Source organism: Anastrepha obliqua, chromosome 4 (assembly GCF_027943255.1).
Source record: "Anastrepha obliqua isolate idAnaObli1 chromosome 4, idAnaObli1_1.0, whole genome shotgun sequence".
NCBI lineage: Eukaryota > Metazoa > Arthropoda > Insecta > Diptera > Tephritidae > Anastrepha > Anastrepha obliqua.
Genome location: NC_072895.1, coordinates 16,235,588 through 16,253,841, shown reverse-complemented (window position 1 = coordinate 16,253,841; position 18,254 = coordinate 16,235,588). Strand labels below are relative to the sequence as shown.

At 41.2% G+C, this 18,254-nt stretch overlaps 1 protein-coding gene across 5 annotated transcripts in view; it reads right to left on the bottom strand.

Annotated features, from left to right (window-relative positions):
• Positions 1-6,145: 6,145 nt before the first annotated feature.
• Positions 6,146-18,254, bottom strand: part of LOC129244038 (uncharacterized) — a 108,547-nt gene continuing 96,438 nt past the window's right edge. For all 5 annotated transcript variants that reach the window (XM_054881630.1, XM_054881629.1, XM_054881631.1 and 2 more), the window contains exons 4-8: positions 14,633-15,098; positions 14,278-14,530; positions 13,645-14,214; positions 9,010-10,687; positions 6,146-8,074 (exon numbers count right to left, since the gene is read on the bottom strand). In XM_054881630.1, coding sequence (XP_054737605.1) covers positions 7,749-8,074; positions 9,010-10,687; positions 13,645-14,214; positions 14,278-14,530; positions 14,633-15,090 — 3,285 coding nt within the window. In that variant the 5' untranslated portion in view covers positions 15,091-15,098 and the 3' untranslated portion in view covers positions 6,146-7,748. The remainder of the gene's footprint in view (positions 8,075-9,009; positions 10,688-13,644; positions 14,215-14,277; positions 14,531-14,632; positions 15,099-18,254) is intronic.

Below are 18,254 nucleotides of genomic sequence, written 5' to 3'. Positions count from 1 at the left end.
AAATACTATATAATATATAAGAATACCATATCTTCGATAAAAAACTCACTTGGGAGGCCACATCGACTCAGTAATAAAAAAGGCACCGAAAAGCCTTTGGACAACAAAACAACTCTTGGGTAAATCCTGGGGTCCGAACGCTAAAATGACCTTCTGGATCTACACCCAATTGGTTAGACCTATTGTACTATATGGGGCTTTGGTATGGTGGGTTAAGGGAGTATTCTGGTCTAGCCGCTTTAATTTTAGGTATTTTTAAAAATAAGATAAAAAAAATGAAAAACATTTTTACTATCCATTTTTTTATGATTTTTATTAATATTGGAAAAGTATAAAAAAAATTAATAAAAAAAAGAAATAATAAAATCGTGGAATTACAGGCCGGCGTAGTGGGGGTACATAAAAAACGGTGCTCCATGGTTCACATGATTTCAACCCTTGTAGTACTCTAAAACAAACAAATTTAAAAAAAATTCTTCATTAGTTAGGATGTCGCTATCGAATTACGCCAAATCAAAGACAAAAAAATTCACAAAATGGTGTCAACTTGAAAAAAAAAAAAATTTTTTACCCTCTTGTTTTACCTTTTCAAATTTTTTAAAAAAACTTCAAACTTAAATTTTTCAAAATCCGAGGCAGGTGCTATAGACAGATGTGTAATAAAAAATTCTTATCTAACTTCAAAGCGATCGGTCAAGTAGAACTTGAGATAGCATGACGACCATCTCAAAAAAAGTAGTTTTTAGAAAATCGCGTTTGAAGTTTGAGCAACAATTCCAATATAATAACTTAGATCATAATACTTTCTACTCTGGATTAATCGGCGATATATTTCCAGGTATATATTATACAGGGTAGGCCATTTAAAGCGGGCCCATCGGGCAACCCTATAACTTTTGACAGGAACGTCAGATCGACTAATGACATAGCGCGTTGGAAGCGTCAGTCCAAGACAATTTTTACCATGGAGCAGTACACTCCAAAAGAACGCGCTGAAATAATTCAGCTTTACATCCAAAATAACTTCTCAATTGTGAAAACTCAACGTGCGTTTAAAAAAAAAAATAAAGTTAAAAGTGCGCCATCCAAAAGCACTTTACAGCGTTTATACGCAAAATTTATTAACCACGGTAGTCTCAGCAATACCAGCCACGCATCCAGACAACGTACACGACGTTCTGCTGAAAATATCGAGGCTGTACGAGCCAGTGTTGAGGAGGCTCCGCGAACATCGAGTTATCCCAATGTTTATGCCAATCATCGAAGAAAATGACATGGAAGGCTACTGGTTCCAACAGGACGGGGCTACATGCCACACTTCACGCGCTACAATCGATTTTTTGAAGCCATTGTTCCCTGGAAGGTTGATTTCGAAAAATGGTGATTTTCCGTGGCCACCGAGATCACCAGATTTGACGCCACCGGACTTTTATTTGTGGGGTTATCTGAAATCCAAGGTATACATCAACAAGCCAAGGACTCTAACTCAACTTAAAAACAATATCCGACGCGAAATCGCCGCCATACCGGCCGAAATATTGGCCAAAACGATGGAAAACGCCGAAAAAAGGACACATTTGGCCATCAAGGCCAGAGGCAAACATTTGAAGGATATCATTTTCAAAAACTAGCTGGAACAAATCTCCTTGAATCAAAATAAATGATTTTTCATATCAACACAAAAAAAAATGTTTTTTTCAATGTTTTTTTTCAGAAACAAATGGGCCCGCTTTAAATGGCCTACCCTGTAGAAGTATAAAGTCCATATGTATATATGTATAGAATAAATAAAGGTTGTGTGGGATACAAAAGATTTTCTGGAAAGAACGAGTCCTCAAGTCGTCCGGTAACATCTGCCGTTCATTGTGCGATTCGCTTCACTTGGCCGGCTTAGACGCCACGTCACAAAATCCGCTGTATCTCCGGAAATAATTCGACTTTTGAAAAATCCGTCGAAGGGCATATTTTTGAAGGTCTAAACTTTGAAAATATGCAAAAAGAAAAATCGATTTTTTTCAAATTTCTAGACCAGAATACCCCCTTAAAACAAATCAAAGTACTACTATATCAGAACTGTGTAAATTACAAAGGCTGGCATGGAACCGCTTTCAAATTTACCACCGCTACATTTAGCAATACAGAGAAAGCTGCTATGCAAGCACTCTCTTCTCATATGAAAGAAAAACTTAAACCAGGAGATCTTACTGGGCACCTCAATATCTTGAACAGGGTTCAACATGCAATATACATCACCCAGGCGAATGACCACACGGAACCCATACTCAATTTTATAAAGAGATACAAAGTTATCTTCCCTTCTAGGGAAGAATGGAACACTAACCCAACATGGTAAATGAATGACGACTTACAAAAATGGTAACAGATGGTTCCAAAACGCTCCAAGGAGTAGGAACAGGAATAGTGGGGCCTAGAGCATACAAATCCCTAACACTAATTACAGATAGCATAATTTTCCATGCGGAGCTCTTCGCCATAATGGAAACAGTGGAAATCATATCCAAAAGAGGGTTTGAGAAAGTAAAAATTAAAATACTTTCGGACAGCCAATCGGTTCTCAAAGCCTTGAATAGCTTCACATTCAAGTCAAAAGTCCTAATAGAGTGTAACAATGCACTCAACAAACTGGCCACTCATAATCAGGTCTCACCAACGGACACGAAGGAAACGAGTAAGCGGACTTTTATGCCAAAAAAGGTGCAGAAGGGCTATTTAATGGGCCAACGCCATTTTTCGACTTTAATAAAAATAATACAAAACAGGAAAGCAAAAAATAGATCCAAACTCCCACTCAGGGAACACTGGAACGGCACAAGGGGCCTTAATCACTCCAAAAAGTGTGTGAACTTCAATGCCGACAGAGCAAAATTTGCTCTAACCCTAGAAAAAAGGGCCCTAGATTGCTCTGTGAAGCACTTACAGGCCAGCAATCAACATTTCCATACAATAGTAATATCTAGCACAAGGTTATGCTGTAATGACGAGGAGTCTATGGAACACTTAATCATCAACTGTGAGGCATTAGGCCACAGCAGACACAGAATCCTGCGCTCGTACCTACTAGAGGAGTAAGACCTACAATTGCTCGCTACTAATGAGCTGGTTCGATTCCTCGGTATACTAAATAATTATAATTAAGTAATTAGGGGCGCACAATAGATCAATCTGGTCGCAGTGTATAAAGGCCTTAGCCTAGCCCGTACAACCATTACCATCTCTTGGGAGAACACACACCAAGTTTCAGCCAGATCGGTCTATACAGGGTTCGGCACTCGAAGTGTAACCAATTAAAAAGGCGATAAATTTAGTTTGGAAAAATATTTTATTCAATTCAAAGTAAAAAATGTGTGAAAAAAATAGAAAATTAAGAATCAATTTACTTTCGCTGGTGGTCATATCGAAACGAATCGCAAGCTGCCCGAATGTGACTTTCGCCATTTGATTGGCACTTCGTCGGGTGTCGGGGATTTCGTTCAAGTTCTTCTTCATTTTTTGAACCATTTCTCGTGACGTTGCAGTCTTTTGATGACCACCTGCATGATGTTTCGCGATGCTACCAGCATCATTGCAACGAGTAATGGTGCGCAAAACAAAACCGGGGGTTCGAATTTCGGTGAAACACCAAAATGAATCGGTCGATCCTCGGCAGGCAATGGTAAACCTCCGAGTGTATTTCTGCCATGAAAAAACGCTTCATAAAAAATATCTGCCGTTCGAAATCGGCTTGAAACTGTAGGTCCTTCCATTTGTAGAACAACGTCAAGACGCACGCCGCAAATAGGAGGAGGAGCTCGGCCAAACACCCAGAAAGGGTGTACACGCCAATTATATATATATGTATATATATATATAATCTTCTTCGTAGTCTGACCTTCCGTTTGAATCCAGGTCTATTGAAATTTGTAATCCACATTCATTGCTCCACATTTCCTGCTTGCTATTGACACCTGAAGGCCTCTATATTATCCTACGGGGGGCGCGATCTTTTATGTCGGTATATAAACGCTGAATAACTTTGTCATTTACCAACCGACCGACTTCAACATACATGTTTTCGATACAATTTCAACCATGGATCGCTTTACACCGAAACAACGCGCTGAAAAAATAAGGCTACATGTATATACCTCGAAAATAGTCGTTCTATTCTAACTCAACGCGCACATCGCAAAAAGTATCGCGGCAAACAGGTACCGTCTGATAATACTTTTCGTCGTTTGGTGTCGAATTTTTTTGAGCACGGGACAGTACGAGATCGTCAACATGCCGTTCATCAACGACCAAGACGTTCCAATGAACTTTTGGGAACAGTGAGGGAGAGCGGTGCCCAGGAGCCAACAGTGTCGTATCGTCGTCTCGCTCAGTATTTTGGCGTTAATGAAACCACAATGCGGCGCATTTTAAAGGATGATTTAAATTTGTTTCTGTATAAAGTGCAATTGACACAAAGAATATTGCCGACAGACCATTCACGTCGCTTGGAATACGGCCAAACAGTCGCTTGAATGGTTGACACTGAAGCCAGGTTTTGGAAGCAAACCTTAATGACTGACGAGGCACATTTTATCCTCTCTGGTAGCGTGAATAAACAAAACTCCCGCATTTGGGGAACTGAGAATCCACACGAGATACATGAAACGCCACTGCATGACCGGAAAGTAACTGTTTGGGCCGGCATTTGCGTCAAACCCATTCTTAGGCCATATTTTTACCGAGAAAACGAAACGGTCGAACAGTCAGAACCCGATATTGATGGATGTTATCTCATTATATCATTTGATGAAACGTATAACATTTTCGCCCTTTATCAGTTGATCTAGCTCGTCGTTCCATCTTATCCGCCACTCGCCGTGATCTTTGATTGCTCCGAAAATTTGTCTGAGTACTTTTCGTTCGAAGGCTTGCAGTTTTGTTTTATCTGCTTCAATTAGCGTCCACGTTTCAGCTGCATAGCATAATACTGGTCTAATGATGGTTTTATACAGAGTCAATTTGCATTGTCTGTTTACTAGTTTTGATTTGAAGAGTTTCGTTAACGACGCATACGATCTGTTCGCTGCTAGAATTCTCTCATCGATTGTGAGGCTCATTGAATCTACTCAGTTTGAAGACTAAATAGGTAAAGGATTCAACGATTTCAAAAGAAAAATCGCCAATTTTCAGTTTGCCTGATGTTGGTTTATTTTGTCTGGACATCATCATTTATTTCGTCTTCTCTTCGTTGATTTTAAGACCAATTTTACTAGCTGCAATTTCAATATCAGCGAAGGTTTTGGTTAGGGCGTGGATATTTTTGCTGACAATTGCTATGTCATCTGCGTATACGAATAATTGGGAAGTTCTGTTTAAAATATGTCCAGTCTTTTTTGCGTGACTTACTTCATCGATGGCACAGCATAGCATAAGGTTGAAGATTGTTGATGAAAGCGTATCCCCTTGTCTTACTCCAGTTTTATTTCTGAAGGGGTCGGATTTTCTATCTTGTATCATTACTTTGGATACAGTTTCTTTCAGAGTCATCATCACTATTCTGGTTAGTTTGTCTGGGATTTTGCATTTATGAAATATTGTGGGGATAGCCCTCCTGTTGATGCTATCGAAAGCTTGCTTGACGTCAACAAACAGCATGTGCAGCCCATTGTTATGCTCAAAACATTTCTCCATGGACTGTTTGAGAGAAAAAATTTGGTCTATTGTTGACCTTCCAGGTCGAAATCCGCATTGATACTCTGGAAATACTCTTTCCGAGTGACCTATAAGTATTTTGTTAACAATTCTTATGAAGATTTTATACGTTGTGTTGAGTAGGAAAATCCCGCGATAGTTTTTGCAGTTTAATTTATCGCCTTTCTATTTTTGCTTCCAGTCGCCTGGCAGTGTTTCATTGTTCCAGACCAATGTCAACAAAATTATCCATGATAAAATGCGACAAATGGAAAAAGGTTGACTGATGTAAACAAACGCCAGGCAGACACTAATGATCCGATGGCGCTAAAAAGTGACAGATGTGTGTCTTACAGTCCTACCAAGATAAGAAAAAAATATGGGCCGGTTCCCACGTGCGCGGTTTCCTTTAAATTAAAAATTTCCGATACTTTTCTCGCAATTAAAACATGAATGTGTATTGTTTTTCCTTTTCTCGAAAATCAAGCTTTTATTAAATTTTTCACTCATTGCATACATAAAATTTGCGTTCGATTAGGAAGCCATCAAACTGCATAGTACAAACATTAACTTCGAGAAAAGTTTTGTAAATAGTTATACATATATATTGTTTTTGTTTTTTTTTGTTTGTTTTTGAATCTGTGTAAATTATATGTAATTATAAAATTAACCAATTAAATTTACGCCGAAATTATATTACGTTAAGAACAAAAAAGTTTTTTTGTTAAAAAAATAATTTAAATTTCCCCTTTAGAATAATATTGTTTTCGCAATTGAAGTCAAATACATAGCAAGAAAACTTAAATGTATGCATGTGTATGTAGAATGTGTGCATGTATGTATTGTATGAACTAATATAAAAAAAAGTTTGGGAAGAATTTGTAGTATAAATGTTTTTAAGGTAGCAAAAAGCTGCGAAGCTATTCATATAAGATTTCACTTAAACATATATTACAGAAAACATTCATCATCATATTTATAGTTAATATGTAAATATGTATTATTTATTATTTATTGTTTATTATTTATTTATAAATTGTGTACAGTAAAATTTACTTCTTTTTTTACTCATTCACCAAAATGCGGATTACCGCTCGTGTCTTGTCTTTTTTGTTTCTATACAGCAAAAAAAAAAAAAGAAAAAAACGCCAGTTCTTGGATGCAAATTATTATTATTTTTTTTTTTTGTTGTATTTATGTACGCATAGCATAAATTTTGAAAAAAAATGGTGTTCTCTTTCGTTATTCCGAAAATTCTCCAACGATGGCACTAAGTATTGGGTTTTCAAATAAGCTACGCCAAGGCAATTGTGGCTTGTTGCTGGGTTGGCTATCGGTTTGGCGTTCTTTCTTTCTCTTATGAATTTATTATTAGTTTTTCTTTTTAAATTAAATTAATTGTAAATTAGTTGATTACACGCTTTTATAAGGCTTTTTGTTTTGCGCTCTTCTAGTCAATTATTATTACATACACCGTTTTTTGATCACTTCTTTGCGCTTTTTACTTAGTCGGATAGTGGGTAGGTAGGTCGGTCGGCGTGTGTTTTGCTTGCTAATCGTGCTTGGGAACCGAAAAAAAGTAATTCTTAATTATTTTTATTATTTTAATTTTTTTTTATTTCGCGTGGTTAGGCTTAGTTAAGTACGCTTCAGCATCGGTTTAAATAAAGTAAAATATGTTTTTGTTGTATTTAAAGTTTAATTCGGTATTAATACTTTGTTCCCGCCTTAAATTACAAAAATTACAAATTTCACAATTTTCGTTTACTATATATATGTGTGTGTGTGTGTATTTGTTTTTTAGTATTGTTTGTGTTTTGCATTTTACTATTTTTCATATTTTTTATGTATATATTTAGTTTTGCTTAAAATTAAAACATTTTAATAACAATTGGTTGTGTTTGAGTTTTGTTTTTTTTTTCTTCTTCTTTTTTTTTTCTTCTTCTTTCTTCTTTCAACCTCGCATTCCCGTTTTCACTTTCATGCATCCATTTCCAACAGCTGTTGTGGGTGTGAACTTTATTCCCCCCTTCACATTTGCCTTTAGCGCCTGTGGCAATTCTACCTTAGACCTGATTGATTGGCGCATAGCGATGCACTTTGGGCACCTTCGGTTCCTTCACCTTCGGCTTGATGTCTTCGGTAAGTTTCTGATAGACGATCGAGTTGTTGGAGGAAGCCAATAGCGCCATGCGGTAACGCTCGCCACGTTTTCGCACCACAACCGTTACGATCTTGGCTATGACAATCAGCAGCATTAACAGGCACGTAACGATCACAATGACGGGTAGCAGGAATTTGTAGCCTACATAGTAGACGTGGCCACGTTCAATGATGATTTCCTCATCGGCATTGCTTTCATTCGACTCATCGCCATTGAGGAGGAATTTATCTGTAATAAATTAAAATTGAGTCCACATTAGAAATTTATTTATTTTATATCTACAGGGTTTGATTGAAAAATAATGAGCCTTATTTTTTTAAGCAGTTTTATTAAACCTTTTGGCTTATACAACTAATATTCTTCAAAATAGGACCCTTGAGCGTCAATACACCGCTCGTTGCGGTCTTTCCACGGCAGGAAACATTTTTTAAAATCATCCGCCGGATTCGCGTTCAATTCGGCTGTCACAGTGTTTTGGATCGCCTCAATGGAGTCGAAACGCCTCCCTTTCAGCTTTCTTTTCAGGAAGAAGTCCGGAGGGGAAAGGCCTGGGCTGTAGGGAGGGTGGGGAAGCACCGGAACCCCCATCTTGGCCAATGCAGAGGTGTTGAGGAAGGCGGCGTGCGCCGGCGCATTGTCGTAATGAACGGTCTAATTGTTGACGAGGTCGGGCCAATCTTTGTAAAATGCCGCGTTTACAGTGCTTCCTGGAGTTACAAACTCCTTGTGGATGATGCCGCGAGAGTCGAAAAAGATGATCAGCATGGTTTTGACCTTGGATTTCGACATACGTCTCCCGGCCTTCCTTGAACGTCTTGTGTCACCGTTTTACCTGGGCACTGGACAGAGATTGAGCCCCGTAAGCCTCCTTGAGTAGGCAATAGTTTCGGTACTCGTTTTGTTTAGCTTTACGCAAAATTTGATCGAGTAACGTTGCTCCAACGATCGCTGCATTTTCGCCACTGCAAAACCCTAACACACATTTAAAACAGCTTTGACGCGCGGAGCGATGTTGACTGCACCGCTATTGCCAGCGAACTGGGACCGGTTTCTAGTGGAAGGGGAAGGTTTTCCACCAGCCGATTCGGTTGATCACTTGGCAGACGCTCCGCGCGGGAAGGCTCATTACTTTTCAATCACACCCTGTACCCCCAACTACTTACTCAACAAGAATTGGTCTTTGGTTTCTTTGTGCAGATCCACATCTTCCACATGCATGCCAAAGTCGTGCAGCTTGGTGATGTCAATCTTCTTTTCCGCTTCCTCGTTATTGTTGTTCTTCTTCTTGTTATTGTCGTCTTCATCGTCATCCTCATCATCCTCATCGTCTTCATCATCATCATCGTACTCGCTATCATTTTCATCGTCTTCATCGTCCTTATCCTCTTCAGCGGTGTTCTCTTCCTCTTCCGCACTCTCTTCATCCAAACCGCCCGCAATCACCACCTCGCTCTTATCTGTGTCCTTTAGTATCTTGTGTTTGTAGCTCTTGGTGTTCTCCACGATCTTCCACAAGCTCTTCGCATCGTTGTCCAATACCTTATCCACCTGTTCGATGCGTTTTTCCAAACTCTTTTGCTTGGTCTTGATTGTTGTGCCTTCTTGGTGGCGGCACACTTCATGCGCTAGCGCTGCCCAGTCGGCCTGTGGTTGGTAATCAATGAAACTGGTGTCCCCGTCAAGGTTGGCAAGTGTTGGCAGCTTGTTGGTGCCCAAGTTGGGCGTGAGCGAAACGTAGCTGATGAAGTCTTGGAAGTCTTCGTTGCACTTCAGTGGATTGTGTGAGATGTCTAAGGTGCGTAGGTTCTTGAAGCTGCGCACATCACCGGAAGATACGCGTTTGATTTGATTTGAGGATGCATTGAAGCTTCGCAGAGTGTCATAGAATTTGTATTTACGGCCCATGCCATATTGGTTTTCGGAAAGTAGCGAAGCCAGTTCACAGTCACTAACGTCTAATTCGCGCAGTTTTCCCAGCGGCATGAATAGACGCACTGAGAGTTTGCGTATTGGGTTGCCGGCCAAATTCAATTTTGTCAATTCGTTGTTGTTCATGAAGAGTAGCTCATCCAAACGGGCGATCAGATTGTTGCTCAAATCCAGTTCGGTCAGCTTGGTGAGGCTGGCAAAAGTGTCGCGTTCCAAGTTGTTAATGTTGTTCCAGGCGAGCTTCAATGTCGCCAAATGTGGTAATGTGGAGAAAGTTTTGTGGCCAAGTGCGCCAATAGCGCAATTCGATATGTCCAAAAAGTAAACGGTGAAGAAGCCACTATGACTGTGGAAACCATCAGTGGGCAGCTGACTCAGACGTGGATTGTCGTTGAGGCGTATGACGTCCAATTCGGAATTCTTAAAGAAGACCATGCTATTGATCTGATCCAAGTCATTGATAGACAGATCAATGTGACGCAGACTCTTGAGCGCCAAGAAGGAATCCGGCTGGATCGATGAAATACCATTACCCTTGAGGTTGAGGTTAGTCAGGCCAGTCATTCTATCGAACATGCCATGATGGATGTGTTTCATATTATTGAAGCTCAAGTCAAGTTGTTGTAGATCGCCAGTGCCAAAGTGCAAGTCGCCGGTAATGGAGTTGTATTTCAGATGCAAAATGGCAAGTGCAGTGCGATTGAAGGCAGTGGATGGTAGAGATTTTAAGGCGTTGTACGACAGATCCAATTCCTCGATGGTCTCTACGGAATCGAAGACATGTTCGGGAATCTTCTGCAAGTTATTCTGCGATAGATTGATGTACACAACATTGGAGAGTTGAGAGAATGCTTGTGGGTGCAGCTCCATTAAATTATTACGTGACAGATCCAGCTCCTCAATGCTCGAGGACTGAAAGGAGGAAATACAAAAAACGGAAGAAAAAATAAGTTGGTGTTCGGGTAGCAAAACTTGTTCAATGGGGGCATAAAATATAATAACTATGCGGAGTTCTAGCATAGAAATTTTGCTGCTTCATACACCCTTTCCTCCTCCTATTTGTGGTGTGCGTCTTGATGTTGTTCTACAAAATGGAGGGACCTACAGTTCCAAGCCGACTCCGAACGGCAGATATTTTTATGAGAAGCTTTTTCATGGCAGAAATGTACTCGGAGGTTTGTCATTGCTGCCGAGGGGCGACCGCTATTAGAAAAATGTTTTTCCTAATTTTGGTGTTTTACCGAGACTCGAACCAACGTTCTCTCTGGGAATTGCGAATGGTTGCTACGCACCTACCCATTCGGCTACGGCGGCTGCTTTGCTCGACTTTATTTGCTCTTCTAAGGAAGTAGGTGGTAATTCCCGTTGCCGAATGAGTTTGTGCATGACTAGCGTTTGTCCAAGAATTGAGAAGGTAGAAATGTTTTTGTTTTTGAATAGCGATCGCTTCTCGGCCGGCAGTGGCAAGCTTACGTATTAATCTGTTGTGAAAAAGTATTTCATGAAAAAGCCAATCTATTTCTATTCTATGGAGCCAGCATCAAGACTCAAACTATGAATTGGTGAAAAATACCTGACTAGTAAACTCCTGTAAGGAGGAGATCCAATCTCTTGGGTGTGCAGGTAACATTTCTCTAATCTGGGTTCCAGGACATAAGAGCATAGAGGGAAATGAATGGTTTCAGATACCTCCTACCTGGTCATCGGCATCCCCCTGACTGTTCTTAAAGGGGAACTGCACAAATAATTCCTCAGAAAAGCGCAGAAAAGGTGGAGCTCCATTTCTTCATGCGCTATTTCGAAAACCCTTTGGCCCCATTACATTATACGGAGGACTCAGAAAGTCCTTTGGACTCCTCACCATTCAATTTCCTGTTTACCGGTCACTGGACGATCGGAACATACGCGAAAAAGTTGGGGCTACCATTTAACCCCCATTGCAGAAGTTGTGGGCACCTTTCAGAGAAGGAGACTGTTGAGCACATTCTATGTAAATGTCCGGGTTTGGTAGCTAGACGCTTAAGATCAACCATTTCACCTACCTACCTACCTAGCCGAGAGTATTCGCAAGGGTGTGACTCTCAATGTAGACTGATTCGCCGTAGCGCTGGCTCAAGTTGAGCAGAAACACTTGCGTCCGGGATATTTGTGGTACTTTGGCCAGTACGTGGACTCACTGGTGCCGAATATGTTGATTAGGTTGGTATCTGGAAACAAAGCCTCACTGAGGGACGCTCTACAGAGGATCGATGATACCGCTCTGCAAAACTGGCAGACCAAATGGAACGACCTCCCCAAAATACAGAATTGGATCCGGAGAACACATGGAAACGTTAACTTCATGCTGACACAGTTTTTAACTGGGCATGGCTGTTTCAGGCAGTATTTGAACAATACAAGCATTTTGCCTATACTGCCAAGAAAAATATGAAACTCCTGACCATGCCCTATTAGAATGCTCTAGGTTTGATGGGGAACGAAGCATGTGGCGCTCAAATATCGGCGAGAGCATGGCAGTTGCTAGCCTAGTACAATATATGCTAGAATCTGAAGAAACGTGGAACTATGGTTGTAACGTAGCCTCAATATGTATGCGAAGGCTGAGACATGATTACAATGAACGTAGACAAATGTGAATAAACACATCCTGCCCCTCAAAGGAATATCTTAATTGGTAATACCGAGGGCAGAACAGAAGGCGATGGGGTGGTTCAGTCCGCAGACACTACGAAACTCAGACCAAAAGAGCCGGGGAATATCGCATGTGAATCGGGAATACGTATGACTTGGCTCCTACGTATCTTTAGAAGATTCCACCTCCCAAGTCCGAATACCAAAAAAAAAAAAAACAAAAAGGGTGAAAGCCCTGATACAAAGGCGAAAATAGTTTTTAGACTAAGTGCCCTTAGAGTTGCCTGTGCTTTTAGGACAGTGTCGTATGTGTAAGCAGTGTGTGTCATATCGGGTATCATGCCACCAGATATAATGGCCTCTGAACTGGGTAGAGTCTCCAACAAATCCAAAAGCCTAAACAGGCGACTAACCGCGGAAGAGCGGAAGGAAGGAGGAAATACAGGGGAGCATAAATGAGTGGCAAAATTGCTGGAACAAAAGGGAGGTGGACGCATAAACTCATCAGAAGCGGGCAGGCCTGGGTTGCGGGAAGACATGGTGACACGGATTACTACCTGACACCATTCCTGACGGAACATGGATGCTACAGAGACTCGGCCATATACAGATAAATCTTCAAAGATTCGGCCACGAGACTGCTCGTTCTGCAGCAACGGTAGTGAGTGCGCGGAACATATGGTCTTCTCCTGCCCGATATACGCTTCTGAGAGAACGTCGATTGAAGAAATGATAAAAGAAGGAATAACCCCAGGCAACAATGTACATAAATCACATGCTGGTTGGTGTGAACCCAGATGAGAGAATGGTGCGCAAATGCGTTACAGGAACTTCGGAAAAAAATAGGAACGCAGTATATAAGGAAGGTAATGAAGGGTAGACAGATACAGAAACATATATGAAGAGCCATACTGGCCAGCTTGGCCCTGCGATGCAATGCTTAAACGGCGGTACTGCAAGGTAAACAAAAGCTACCGAAGTCGGAGTTAGGGTTTAGTACGTAGGTGTACTGTTTCGCAAGTCCAGTTTAGTAGTAATACTGACTGTGCGTGGTCCCGAATGAGGTGCACCCTTAGCGATCAGTATGAATCATGCATGCCGTCTATGTGGACGGTATCTATGTAAGAATCCCTCTTCGGATAAAAAAAAAAAGTTGTATTTGTATTTGAAACAGTTACTTGTATGCCCCTATCCCTGAAATCTCCTTTGCGTTTACACATTTTCGTCGTTTTACTTACATTTAAAAGGAAGTGCACATTGGACATTACGCTCAAATCGTTGCCCGAGATGGTCAGCAGGCGCAATTTCTTATTCTTGGAGAAAGTGTTGGGATTAATGACAGCCAAACCGACATTTGTCAAATTCACCGAGTACAGTTCGTCCAAGCCATGGAAGGCATCCGGATGCAGGAATTCAATGGTGCAATTCGAAATCTTAATCGAAGACACATATTTCAAACCCATTTGCAGGAAGAATTCCGGGCCCAATAATATGGGATATTTCGGTCCGACATCGGTCACAATCAGATCGGTAATATCCGAACCGAATTTCTGTGTTTCAGGATCAAATCTGCTGCAAGTCGCTACCAAATAACTGTTAACATTGCGTGCGCAGACACAGTACCTTGGGCAAGGCACATTCTGATTGAACACGATCTCTTCATCATCGGTAATATCGTCGTCTTCGTCACCATCTTCGTCGTCGTCGTCATCATCATCATAGTCATCTTCGTCCAAGTCTTCGATTTTCTTCACACTCTGCTCCTTATTGCTATCAGCCGTTTGGGTATCCTTTGACTTGGAAGATGACTAAAGTTTATATAAATAAATGTAAGCCATGGATGTGAGCAAACTTAGTTGACAAACACTTACCAGTTTTTCTTCCTTGATCGGTTTCATTTCCACCTTCTTGCTATTCTTCGCTGCTGCGTTCATTTCGCCCCTTGGCTTGGCGGTTGTGCTGGTTTTCACCTTCTGCGCAGACTCTGTATTAACCAGCTCATCGTCATAGCTGTACTCATCGTCGTAATCATCGGAGTCATAATCATAGTAATTCTCCTCACTTTTGTTAGTCGTGGCGGTGGAGTTCTCCGACTTGAATTTATTGGGCAACAATTTATTGAATCTAAAATAAATTAAAAAAAAAAAATAATAATAATAGCGTGGTCAAGAGCGTTCAATGCACGCACACTCGTACGTATTTGCACATCACAGCTTAGCTGGTTACCTTGGATCATCGGCAAGTGCGGCGCTATGTTTGGATGCTTCAATCAGATCGTTGAGCGTCTCATCGTTCAGCTGCCGATGTTCGGCATGTTCAGTTTCTTCGATCAGTGTGTTGATCGCATCATCGCTCAACTGTGGATGTGTCGCAGCTGTAGACATTGTTTTTGTGGCCGATTTTTTGGCATGCTTTGCCGCCGTCGCTACGCCGCCTGTTGTGCGCGCCGTTTCTGTGGCCGTTGTCGAGCTGATCGGTATCTCCTTCACTTTGGGTGTGGAAATGCGAATGCCATGCTCTATCGAATGCTCCCAGTCTAGGGTGGCCTCCTTGGCTACATCATTCAAAATGTTATTCTCCTCATACAACGGTTCTTCGGCCGAATGCAATGTGCTGGTGAGTGTCAACTGAAATGCACTCAGTGCGATGAGCACTAGGAACACCAGTGCCTGCTGGTTACCCATGGTGAGAGCTGGAAGCAGATGACAAAACAAATGCAAAATTAGTGAAAATGCAAAATTTATTTATTAAAATGTAAATATAAATTGAAGCTTTTTCGTTGAAAAAACAGGACTCAGACCTACAATAGGGTAGGTGAAAAAGAAGAAGCTAAAGTCTAACAAAATAAAATGATGATTACCAGCAAATATAAACAATAAAGGTTAGGTTAGGTGGGCCTGGTTGACATTAAGCCACGCATAGACCTTTTGGTCCCAAGCGATACGAGATGGAGACCTACTTCTATGAATTCTGAAAGCAGACATCATGTAGGATGTCAGCGCTTTTGGCGAATCTAAGTAGAGCTGGGAGCTCCGCTTTTAAGACGTCCTCCAGACCCTCAAACAATGGGGCTCCTAGGCATTTTAAACGCGTTTTTAATAATGCCGGACAAACGCACAGAAGGTGTTCTAAAGTTTCCTCAACATCCTCTCTGCTTTTCCCGCATTTGTCCGTGCAGCCAATAGATTCTGACCTGTCAGCATACCTATGATAGTTCTGCAGTCCTTGCGTGAGAGTGGAAACACGAATTGCACTTTGTTCTACACATAACTTTTACTGTTTTGCATGTGGTCAGATTAGTCCACCTACCTTCCACTCGCTTTTTCAAGTAGTCGTCCATTTCGTCCTGTATTTAGCGGTTTTTGTATGCCGTTCTCTTGTTCAAATTAGACTACCATTTTTGCGCTTTTTGCTATCTCATCTACTTTTTCGTTCCTCATAATACCCTTGTGACCAGGTACCAAATAGATGTGCCGGCTTCTGTTTGCGGCTAGCCTTTCTATGGCCACCCTGCCCCGTTGAACATTTTTGGGCATAATACTACATAATTGCTTTTATTGCTGCTTGACTGTCCACGTACTACTGTGGGCAAAAAGTAAGGTGAATTTATTTGTCAAACTTCGCGGGATTAAAATTTCGCTCTAGTTATTTTTTTCATGAGTTGGCAGCACTGTTAATAACATCTGGGCCAACTTTCAAGTGAATGTCATTATCAGTAATATATTTATGCTTGTGCTTACCAAACGACCAAGAGTTCATTTTTCGATTTTTACAATGTCTGATTTGATTGAGCAGAGAAGTGCCATCAAATTTTGTTTGCGGAATGAAATTTCGGCTGCGAAAACGTTTAGCATGTTGCAGAAGGCATTTGGTGATTCGACCATGTCGCAGAAGAATGTTTATAAGTGGTACAAAGACTTCAAAGAGGGTCGAGAACGTGTTGATGACTTGGAGCGCTTCGGACGACCATCGACGTCAACAAATGACCAACACGTCAATAGAGGAAGGAGTTAGTGCTCAAAAATCGTCGGTTGACTGTTAAAGACATTACTGATATGATCGGAATATCAGAAGGGTCTGTGAAAACCATTTTGAAAGACCATTTGGGCTTACGAAAAGTCAAATCTCGTTTGGTACCGAAAACTCTCAATTTCTTGGAAAAAAGTCGTCGCGTTGATGTGTGTGAAACATCGCTTTCAGACTATCAGGGCAAGCTCAAATGCATCATTACGGGAGATGAGACTTGGATTTATGCTTACGACCCTGAAACAACCGACCAATCAGGCGAATATCGTGCTAAAGGAGAGGCCAGATCGAAAAGAGCACGTCAAAGTCGTTCAAAAATAAAGGTCATGATGACAGTTTTTTTCGATTTTCGTGGTGTGGTGCACTATGAATTCCTTTTACCTGGCCAAACTGTTAATAAGGAATATTATTTGAGCGTTATGCGTCGTTTACGTGAAGCAATTCGTCTAAAAAGACCAGAATTATGGGCCAACCACTCTTGGTTTTTGCATCACGATAATGCACCGTCTCACACTGCACTCGTTCTTCGTGACCACTTCGCCAAAAATTCCACGCATATCGTTCCGCAACCACCGTATTCGCCTGATTTGGCTCCGTGTGACTTCTGGCTACTCCCAAAACTCAAGAGACCACTCCGGGGAACGCGTTTCGAGTCGATTGAGGAGATAAAAGCTGAATCGAAGAAGGTGCTGATGGCTATACCGGAAATGGACTATTTGGCATGTTTCGGGGATTGGAAAAATCGTTGGCATAAGTGTATTTCATCGAGAGGGGATTATTTTGAAGGGGATTAAATTGATTTACAAGAATAAATAAAGATTTTTCATTTTATAACCAAATTCACCTTACGTTTTACTTTAATTATTGAGTTCTTTCTTGTTCTTGTGTAGGCTAGCTCCGCGGCTTTCCCCACAGCAAAACCATCTGCTTGGAAAATACTGCTCTGATCGAGCAGCTTGATAGGCTGCCTAATCCCTAGTTTTGAGCAGTAAATGCGGGCTCCTACATCGTCTAAAGTTTTAGAGCCGTCTGTGTAGATGTGAAAAGTCCTATGGCCAGGCTTCATGCCTTTGTGCCATCCCTTCTCTTCAATTGTAGCACGAAACCTTCTCTCCCAATTAAAGCACGGAGTCATGTAGTGTGTTCAACCTGAGTTCCACTTTCCTATTGAGCTGTGCACGAAGGTTCTACAAGTGAATACTTAACGGAATACCCGCGAATATCGCTGCCAGATTTTCCGCCATAAGATCAATAGGTGGCATGCTGAGTATCATTTCCAGCGCCGCCATTGGAGTGGTTGTCATCGCTCCTGGTATGCACAGAGCTGAGGCATTAAGTATATCAGTTTTCTTGTCGCAGTCCACCATACTAGGGCCCCATACAGCAATATCGGTCTAACTACTGCCGTGTAGCACCAATGCATCAGTGAGGGCGATAGACCCCAAGTAACGCTCAGCATTCTTTTACATGCGTACAGCGCATTACTGGCCTTTTTCACCCTTTCCTCGACATTGTGCTTCCACAGCAATTTACTGTCCAGTATTACTCCGAGGTACCTCGCATGATCTTTGAGAAGTACTTCGTTGTTGCCTAGTTTCGGGAGGTTCCCTGCGCGAGATGTCCATTGGTGTATAAACCATAAAAATACCATTAAAATTCGATTTCACTTAAAGCAAAATTTTTTAATTCAATTTATAGGCACAATTATTTACATATTTGCCTTCTTGCCAAGCAGAAAAACAAAAAAAAAATAGAAGAAACTTATCAGTTAAGCTTTTGTCGTTTATTTTTCTTTTTTTTTTTGTAGGCGTTTTAGTCTCCT